The sequence below is a fragment of the Ictidomys tridecemlineatus genome, chromosome 14 (genome assembly GCF_052094955.1).
Source record: "Ictidomys tridecemlineatus isolate mIctTri1 chromosome 14, mIctTri1.hap1, whole genome shotgun sequence".
Lineage (NCBI taxonomy): Eukaryota > Metazoa > Chordata > Mammalia > Rodentia > Sciuridae > Ictidomys > Ictidomys tridecemlineatus.
Window position 1 is genome coordinate 3479305 of NC_135490.1, and position 9855 is coordinate 3489159.

At 52.6% G+C, this 9855-nt stretch overlaps 1 protein-coding gene and 1 long non-coding RNA gene across 3 annotated transcripts in view; one reads left to right on the plus strand and one right to left on the minus strand.

Moving 5' to 3' along the window:
• The window catches only part of Csmd1 (CUB and Sushi multiple domains 1), a 1629066-nt gene extending 1625662 nt beyond the window's left edge, over positions 1-3404 (minus strand). For both annotated transcript variants that reach the window (XM_040292009.2, XM_040292008.2), the window contains exon 1: positions 2696-3404. In XM_040292009.2, coding sequence (XP_040147943.1) covers positions 2696-2780 — 85 coding nt within the window. In that variant the 5' untranslated portion in view covers positions 2781-3404. The remainder of the gene's footprint in view (positions 1-2695) is intronic.
• Positions 3405-6535: 3131 nt separating this feature from the next.
• LOC120892031 (uncharacterized) lies at positions 6536-9393 on the plus strand. The gene is made up of 2 exons (XR_005736677.2): positions 6536-6937; positions 8702-9393. It is a non-coding gene; the product is annotated as an uncharacterized LOC120892031 (long non-coding RNA).
• The last annotated feature ends 462 nt before the right edge of the window (positions 9394-9855 follow it).

Genomic DNA, 9855 nt, shown 5'->3' on the forward strand with positions numbered 1-9855 from the left:
CGCCACAGTGCAAGCGGCCACCGGGGCGCGCGCGGCGCAGCTGCCCGCGGCCGTGGCCCGCGCCCTCCGCCAGGGCGCTCCTCCCCGGGAAAACCCTACTGCGCGCAGGCGCCTCCGAGGCAACGGATTCCTAACAGCCAAGCCCCAGAACCAAGTGGCTAGCTCCTCGGCCAGAGGCCCGACCTTCGCCACCAGGTCTTTTCTTGGCACGGGGAATGGGACCCCGCCCCAGTTGCCCAAGCGCACAAACAGCGGCTCAGGCGCCGGCGTCACAGCGTCCTGCTTGGCTGCAGTTCCCTCCCGCGCGGCCCCACGCGCTCTTGACCTCGCGGGTGCAGAGGAGATGCGGCCCCGGCCCCGCGGGGGTTAATGAACAAGCGGCGCGCAACCACCGCCGCGTGGGCCAGACAATAGCGCAGTGAGCTCGCAACCCAGCGTCCAGGTCCTCTTTGCGCGCGCGCACGCGCGCGTGTACACACACACACACACACACACACACACACACACACACTCGCAGGGGCCTGGGACCTTGGGCTCTACTTCTTGGCTTCTACTACCCGGATATATGGTCCCCAGCGCCCAGGAGGCACTCTCCTCTCTGGGGCTGCCCCTGCAGGCTCTGGGGCGACCAGGACTTTGTGCCCCCTCTTCCCGGTTCGCCTCAGGATCAGCCAAAGCAGCCCCCTCCACAGCCTCCCTTCCGCCTCCGCCTAAGCCTAGCGCGGCAGCCCACCCGCGTGGGGGTGGAATCCGCCCGGCACACACGTGTGCGGATTATTAAGCAGGCGAGCCAGGGCCGCTGCTGTCTCCACGCAGCAACCTCTGCTAATTGCGGGGGAAGGGAGATCCAAGTGAGCGGAACTCAGGGGAACCGAGAATGCGCTCAGAGGCCGAGTTGCCAGCCTCCAAGAAAGAAAGCCCGAGGCCTGGATGGGCCTCCGGTGCGGGGAAAGGGCGGGAAGTTTTACAGAGTTGCCTGGCAGGTGTTTCCTCTCCACCAAGGGCTGATTTGGGCAATACCTGCTCTTATGCCCCTGACCCAAGCTACTTCTCCCAGCGACACATAACCACGCACACCTCCCAGGATGCAGTCCTGTTCGCCCTCGACTTTTCCAGCTTCCCTCTCAATTCCCAGCTGAGACCAGTGAGACCAGAGGCTGCTGCCAGCTGGCCCTGCTTGGCGGATGGTGCCTGGGTAGCTGTTGGGTCCGGCGGCGGTACACAAGACAGGACCTCTTGGCCACACAGGGCAGGTGGGCAGAGGGCACGGGAAGCTCCCAACCCCAGCGACCAGGAACTCCAGCGACTAAGATTCACCATTCATCTCCCCCCGGGGTCTTGGGGTGCATCCCGCAGACACCCTTTGTGAGGGCAGATGCTTGTTTGGAGCGGCTGCTGGCGTGGAAGTCCAGCTCTGCCCCAGTCCTGAACGCAAAGGGGAGAAAAGCACCGAGAGCAGAAGCCCGCCTGCAATCCTCTCCTCCTCTCTCCAGGCCGGTCTGGAGTTTCACGGAGCAGAAGAGTCCTTCTTCGCCTTTTCAATCACCCTTGAATCTGGCCCACTGGAAGAATCAAAAATGGGGAAGGAGAATATGGGAAAGTCTGGAGAGGAAAGGGTAATTTCGTGTGGGGAACGAGCAAATGATCGTCAAAAATTTTTTTAACAAGATTCGATTCTATCCTTTAAAAAGAAAAAAATCTGTGTAGATATTCATATTTGCAGGAGCAAGACGATGGGGGTGTTGATTGACAAGGGAATCATCCAAGGAGGGTGAAAATGAGGAAACGGGGCAGCTACTTTCCAATGTGAAAATCAATCGATATTCATATTCATCCTCTCCTCTCGGTTTCCTTCCCACAGAACAGACAAGTGCACAAGCTGTTGCCAGCCCAGCGGTTGTGCAGCCTGTAGGCTCCTTAGGGCAAAGCATTCCCAACTCATTTCAAGGAGAAAACCAAGTTCATAGAGCCAGGAGCCCCAGGAAGCACCCAGAGGGACCCCTTCTCCCAGCGGACGCGGGGAGGGGGGCTAACCCTGTGCACAGTGGAAGCCCGGCCACAACTCCCTGCCTGCTTCCCCCACCTCGCCGGCGCCTGGCAACTTGCGAGGAGCAAAGTCCGGGGGAGAAGAACAGGGGGCGACCTCACAGAGGCAGCTACTGTGCTCCTTGAGTACGCTGGAGCGGGGGTGAGGAGGGGAAGGGGTTTAAGGTGCGAGGAAGCCGGCTGGCAGGAGCTGTGCCTGTCTGTACCCAAACCCTGTAGAGAATCCAACTAGCAAGGCCGAGGACTTTGCCCGGGCCGCTCTCCCAGGTGCCCTCGTCCGGGGAGAAAGTCCCAGCACCCGACCCACCATGCCCACATCTCGGAGGAGCCACAGCGCTGTTTCAGCCCAACTCGTGCTTGGCTCCTTTCTCCCTGACAATGCTCACCACCGAGAAAAGAGAATCATCTCCTTTGAGCCCAAGTGAGGGGAAGGAAAGGCGGGGGTGGGGCGGGAGCAGACGAGGGTTGGGAAGAGGGCGATGGAAGCTCATCCCAGGCATCGCGTTCCCCCAGCGTCGGCGACGGAGAGCCACCGGGCCGTGCCGGCTGCTCCGTCCGTACCCTGCCATGCCCAGAACAGACACTTGCGTTCGCAAACCGGGCCTCCGAGGGTTCGGCGGTTTCCCCCGATACCGATCCAGCCTCTTACCCTTAGCTGCAGCGAGGAGCCCCGCACACAGAACCACCAGCGCCAGAAGCCGGAGCAGCGACTTGAATTCCCTCCACGCAGTCATGTCTGCAGATATTCCACACGCACAAGACACCGATGGCTCTTCTCAGATGCGCCCGTCTCCTCCGAGGAAAGGCAGGGCTATGAACAGAGCCAAATAATCACCAGAGGGCAAGGCGAGCCGGAGAGATCCCGGTCCTGAGACCGGCCGCGCATCCGACGCCTCCTGCAGGTCTGGGCGCCCGGCTCGCTTCCCTTTCATAGCATCGAGTCCCGAGCCACTGCAGGGCTGAGCTGCTCGGAGCGGAGACCCGGGATGGCGGGGCCGGAGCCGGGGACGAGCGCTGGCCGAGCCGGGCAGGAAGGCACCAAGGCGGCGAGGCTGCGGGAGGGGGCGAGGCGGGGAGAGGAGCGCGCGCAGCCAGGAGAGACCTGAAGAGGAGGCAGCTGGAGAGAGAGCCAGCGAGTGGGAGATGCGGGAGGGGCGCGGGGGGAGGAGAAATCCAGGCGAGAGAGAAAAAGGCGGAGAGCGCAGAAGACAGGCTGCTAGCGGCGCAAGGAGCCGCTGCCGTGGCGGCTGGACTCAACCATCCCTACCCACAGAGAGGGGAACGGGGCTGGGCTCGGCGCAATCCCAGACAGAGCCCAGCCTGGGCCCTCAGGCTCCCCGCACGGTGCTGCGCTCCATTCGGCCTGCGGCGCGTCAGAGCGCAGGCTGGAGAGAGGAGACTTGTTGGGCGCTCGGGTGGGGGAAGCCCACGCCGCGCACGGGGGAGAAACCATGTATTGGCAACTCCAGCAAACCCGAGGGCTCTGCGGGGGCAGAGGCTGGCGGGCCTCCATCTATTGATCTCGCTTTCTTTCGTAGCTGACCAGAGAGAAGCCCCCTGTGTAACTTAAGAAGGAAATGCAGGTGGAATGAAAAGGGCACAGCTCTGATCCCAGGGAAAATAACGTATATCTTTTTTATTTTATTTTATTTTGGAAATAGTCTGTAGTAGGTGACTATTTACAGGGAGTTATATTTCCCCAGTTCCTTACTTTGAGTTGTGTTAGGGTTACCCATGCACAGGATTCAGATCCAAGTGAAATTTAAAATGAGGAAGAGCTTCTGAAATTGACACCCTGATCTGGGTGTGAGAGCTGGCAGTGTAGACACACTTCAGTGAAACCCAAGATCACATTAAGTGGTGGGGAAGGACCGCAGAAAGAAAGGCAGATCTTCTTCCTGATTGTGCAAAGGGATGGAGCAGGCAGAGAGAAGCCACTCTGAGACAGCAGTGTTTGATGCCAGGAGCTGCATTTCACCCAGCTCCCCAGATGCAGGAGATCTCACGAAAGCTCCGGGACATGCAAAAGGCAAGACTTTCAGGGAAAGGTGGTGAGGTAATGGAAAAATAGAAACCTCAGGTGAGTGGTAATTTCCACAAGGGGCATTTCAAGGATTCATCCTTGTTAATCAAAAGGTTTAGGTAATTTCAGAGGATTGGCAAGAGAGGAAGGTGAAGCCACACCTTGGTGAGGAGGATCATAACCCTCTCTGGAAGCACAGTAACATACCAGCTACGCACTGGTCCCTGGAGCCACATCATGCTGGAAGGGGGGGGGGGCTGCTGTCACCATCTGGACACCACTCAATTACACCTGCATTTGGTCGAGTCAGTCTTGGGGATTTAAATAGATTGACAGATTCATAATGTGTCATATTTCTTCTGTAGATTTCTTAGACCCTTCCTGGCCCCGGTGCTGTTCTCTAGACTGCCTAAAAATGTGATGATAAATCCAGAAATGGAGGACTGCACTCTAGAAGTGGGAGCACCAAAGCAGGATTCCCTGAGTCTGCTTACAACCTGCCAGAGCAGTGGGACACACCACCAATAACACTCTTCTCTCATATTTACAGAACTCCTAAATATGAGGTGCCCGACTGGCTTCTCTGAGAGGCAATCCTAGAAATAACTTGGATTTTCCAAGGGCAGAGTCCTATTTTGTCTTGATTGTCTCTGGAGGGGGTCTAAGAAGACAGAATAGCTCAATAAAATGGGAGTTCCTACTGGAAAGCCATGGGTCCTGGTCTTAACAACCAGCCAGGCATGGAGAGGAGAGGGCCCCCCTCTGTGATTTTAAATCAGACCTCAGAGGCCATCTGTAGCTCAGTACCTGAGCAAAGATGCTTCTTTAGACCCAGTAAGTGCTCCCATGGTCTGCTTGGAGCTCCTTGTCAGAAGGCATTGATCTTCTTTGTGAGCTAAAGAGCTGCCTCTGAGAAACAGTGTCCTGTTTCTGCACTGCCATTCCTAATGACTCATGTCACCAAGAAATATTCCTGCCATTAAAAAACGTTTTGAAAATCTTACCATCCTAGGCTAGGAACCAGGTGAATTTCAGGTTATTAGGATCCCAATCAGGACCACTGAATGTTACTTGGGAAATCAAACATATTCACATGTAGCTGTGACAGCACTAGGTTGAAGTCACCCTTCATGGGGATGTGCTTCGAAACCTTCTTTAGCCACCTTCTTTCTCCAGAGTACAAAGACCCTGATTCCTGTCATCAACAAATAAGGGAATCATTTATTTTTGGCCATATCACATATTAGGATGTTGCCATAATCCGTGGTGAGCTGTCCCTTGATCATAAGTTTGAGGAGAGTGGAAAGCGGCTGCCAGATGAGAAGGTTGATTCTGTAACATGGTTGTGTTTGTGTGTAGTATTGCGACCCCCTCCCCGCGATATCAAGACCAGCTTGCTGTGGGAGAAATCATGGGGCACTGCTGCCATCTAGTGCCCAGCTTTTCTTGTTTAGGGTTTGCAGTGAAATTGCTCCGTGGGTCTCCTCTCCTATCTGATGTGGGGTTCCTCTGTGTTTTTTGGAAGACACCCACTCCAGCCCCCACTGCACATGGTGTTCTGAAAACCTTCTTGTGATCCGGCCACATATAACGCCTATTGTTATGTTACCAGAGGCTGTTTTTCCCTTTTGACTTTTAAATGGTTGTGAAAGCTTGAGATCTATTAGAATTCTCATTCCTCTTGTTAGAGTACTCCTGCCCCAATGGGATCACAGCCCAGCCGTGCAGGAAGGTGGGCAGCTCTGTGGCCCTTCTCCTTGAGTGTCTTCATGCCTGGCTCAGTGCACATCTGCATTAGGGATTTGACTTCATTTCCCAGCCTAGGCGTGACGTACTGCACGGCCTCTGGATCCTGGATAAGCTGCATTAGAAATATTATTGCCCTCAGGAGTAGGGAGAGAGTTGAGGAGGACAGTGATTAAAAGCAAAGACATCCTGATACTTTAAAAAGGATAAAGACTTCCCCCAAATCAGACACCTGAAGGAAGAATGGGTCACAGAGTGGCAGCATACACATCTGAAAGATGCTGCAAGGAAAGAGGACCAGCACATGTTAAGTGAAATCACCCCAGGAGGGGACAGAAAATGTGAGTATGATGCTTAAGATAAATATGGATTTTTAGAAAAATGCCCAAATGAGAATGCTAATTAGCTAGCAAAGCTGTACATGTGTGAAAATCTTAGAGATTGTAGTATGTTGCAGGATAGTTAAATTTGTCACTGTTCGTCTTGTGTATTTGTCATATGTATATCTATTATGTATTATATATGTATACGGGGAGAGAGAGAGAGAGAGAGAGAGAGAGAGAGAGAGAGAGAGAGAGAGAGAGAGAGGAGAGAGCGAGCTCAATGAAACAGTTGGGGGAAATTCTTTCTTGGTAAAGGTGTCAGTATGAGGGCTGCATGATTCAGGTTTCCCTAAATGCAGTGCCTGTCTTGAGAGAGAATCAAGTATGAGGAAACTTACAGAATAAAAGCAGAATTTGCGATTATCACTTACTGTTTCAGAAGACCGTTGATGATCCCATGGAAAACGTGTTTGCCTTCGTCTCCCTCCAGTGATGAGAAAAGGAGGATTCAGGGGACATGTCGGGATCACACCATACTATGGCCAGCAGCAGAATTTCATCAGGGCTTTTGCAGCATCCGAGTTGAAAACCATCCCCTGCATCTCCTTCCTGCCCCAGAGGCCAAGGGCTCTGTACGTGGCCCTGCGTGCTGCTTCATAGGAGAGCAGAGCTAGACAGCTTTGGAACCTCCATTCCTTGATGGCAGGATGCTGGCGCTTCTCAAGGGCCTATGAGGGACTTTCCCTGGACCTCCATCAAAGGCAAAGGGACATGGGACCATTTGCAACTATTTATTCAAGTAAGAATAGATTTTTACAACTCTCTACATTGGCTGAATTTATAATGTTGAAAACTTGCTGTGTTTTTCTTTAAATAACACACACACACACACAATGGGAAACTAATATGACAAATTGGAGTCAGGAAACAACACTGAAATGAGCCCATGGGAAGGGAGAAGATTGTGGATTTTCTGCTTTCACAATTAGGTAACTCAACAGAGGGGCAGGAGGTAAAGCATAGGTGTTGATGACCTGGCTCCTTAGAGCAGGATTGCTGAGCCCAGCCCCAAGGCTCTGAGGCAGCATTATCTGGGATGGGCCCAAGAATTTACATTTCTGACAAGTTCCAAGGTGACATGGGTGAATCAGAGAAATGCTGGTGCAGGAAGTTGACTTTGGAGCCAAAAGGATCTGCTTTGGATCCTGTGTTGGCAATGTCCTAGACAAGAGACCTTAGAAAACACAAAAGCACTAACTTAGACATGTGCCTGTTTCCTCCCCTGAAATGCAGATGATGAGATTTTCCTCATGGACCTGCTGTTGGGAAAAACAAACAACACAGACACAATGCCTGATACATAGGAAATCCTCAAAAACATCATTTTAGTTTTCTGTGTAGTCGGTCTCTGAAAGGGAAGAGAAGAAGGAAGTGCAGATGGGGACAGGCATTTCCATCTGCTCTAATCCGTAATTTAGAGTAGTGCATTCTGGATTTGGGGAGAGATAAGAGCACATTCAGTCAGTGTCTCCTGGATTGCCTCAGGGTGAATCCAGCAGGAGCCCGCCCAGGAAAGCCAGGCTCTGTGGACCATGACTTTCAAGATCAGCCTGAAAGCCTGCCTCACCCCAGGTTTTCCCCTGTGCTTGTGGAACATTGGTGAGCCTGCGGAGCTCGTCTGGGGCCAGGTGAAGTGACACTCTGAATGCTCATTACTGTTTTCCTCTGGCACCAAAGAACGCTCAGGGCACAGGTACTCTGAATGCTATCAGTAGGGTTTGATGGACAAGTGGACACGTCAGTGAAGGGACCAAACTCTTCTGTTGTCCTCCAGGATTAAATATTGCCCTACAAGCACAAATCAGTGCGTCCTGCCTAGTGACTGCAGGATTACTGGAAATTGGTGGTGTTTTGCAGGGACGTCACTGAACCAGCTCTCCAAGGGCCCGTGTCTCAGAAGTGCCAGGCTCAGTGTCATTCTCTCTCTCCCTGGTGGAAAAGCCACTTCACCCCTGTGACTCAGTTTCCTATCTTTGCAACCAGAGTTTGGGCTAATGTTTATGCTGCATCTCAAATTCTGTTCTTTCCTTTTATGTCCTTGGATTTCACCCTTTTCCCATTTTTCAGCTCACTCCAAATGCCATACATTGGCACCTCTGTGTAAGTTCAGTGAGTTCTCTTTAGGAAAGTCATTCCAGGATTGAAAGACAAAAATTCATGTTAACCAGGGAAATAGTCACAAGCACACACATGTGCATACACATGCGCGTGCACACACGAACACACACACACTCTCTATCTCTGCAGTGACTTTGGAACACGCTGCATCAGTCTATCCATAAGCTTGAATGATGGTTCCAATTTCTTACATTTCTTTTACACACACACATACACACACACACACACATACAAACCGTGGAGTGATTACCAAGTGAAAAGTAACCATCCCACTCACAAATCAGCTGACCCCAGATGTCAGGGGGCAGGGGCTCTCTGTGTGTTGTAATAGATCCCAGTATCGAGGAAGCACAGCACTACGGCGTTTTCCTCCATTCGGTTTTAGGACGTGTGGAGAGCAGCCTTCCCGACACCTGGAAAGCAGCGCTCCAGTACCAGGGGCCTTTCATTTCGACGCCGGGTATGAGGCCCATCAGACGTGTCTGCTCCACTGCCCTTGGGCCTGCCAGGATGGCCAGACAGAAGGCTCGGCGTGTTAGTGTGTCTGCAGCCGTACTGCCCAGCTGCCCTCCTAGTCTTGGAGGCTTTCCAGTGTCCAGGAGCACTCTGCATGGAAGGTGCTCCTGGGGCTGGACAGCGGCTAGCCAACTCCTAACACGACCTTGTTGAGAAGGCGCGGTCCCTCACCAGCACTGCAGCAGGTAAGATGTGGGGTGCAGTGCGGAGGGGTCCCCAAAGGGCCTCCAAGATCCCGGACAGAGGTCCCCCCGGAACTCCCCCACAGCACCCTTCCCCCCACCAGGCCACGTATCCACCTGCTCTTGTCGATGTCTCATACGTGGAGAAATTATTTCTGTGGGCAAAATGTGGATTTCCACTAACCTGAGCTAATGTGTCAGTTCCTCTCTTTCCTAGCCAGGTGGCCCTGTGTGGTACCCTAGATGCAAGAATAGATTGCCTTGTTTTTAAGAGATCATTTCTTTAACTCATGTGATTGTTGTGAGATTAAGTTGATATATGGAAAATGCTGAATTTGAATTTGAAAAGAAATAAAAGATCAGTTCCTTTTTCTCTCCATTCTTTTCAGCTTTACCTCTGAATTTAAATCTATTTTGATTTTTATCCTCTGTAGGATTGTCACTCCTCTCTTATTGATTGAAATAAGAGCCTGTAAAATATTTCCTGAAATTGTGTCTGCAAAAATCTTCCCTGTTGGAAAAGAGTCTCTGAAGAGCTCATGCTCATCCTTTGAACCCCTGCAGAACCACCAGTTCCTGGTTATCCCTGTAAACCAGGAGAGTGCCACCATCAGCACCAAAATGATGGGCGACTGTGGCCACATGTCCAGCTAGCGCAGGCCACAACTGGCCTGAGTGGCTGGGGCATGCGGGTTCTGCCCAGGAGCAGAGGGACTGTGAACCACGCCAAGCCTCTCGAGTCAGGTATGCTGGAGGAGAGAGGCTGGAAGACAAATGGACATACCTGGGGTCTTGTAAATAAGTGTCGTAAGGAGGATGGAAGCGGGAGTTGGAGTCCATG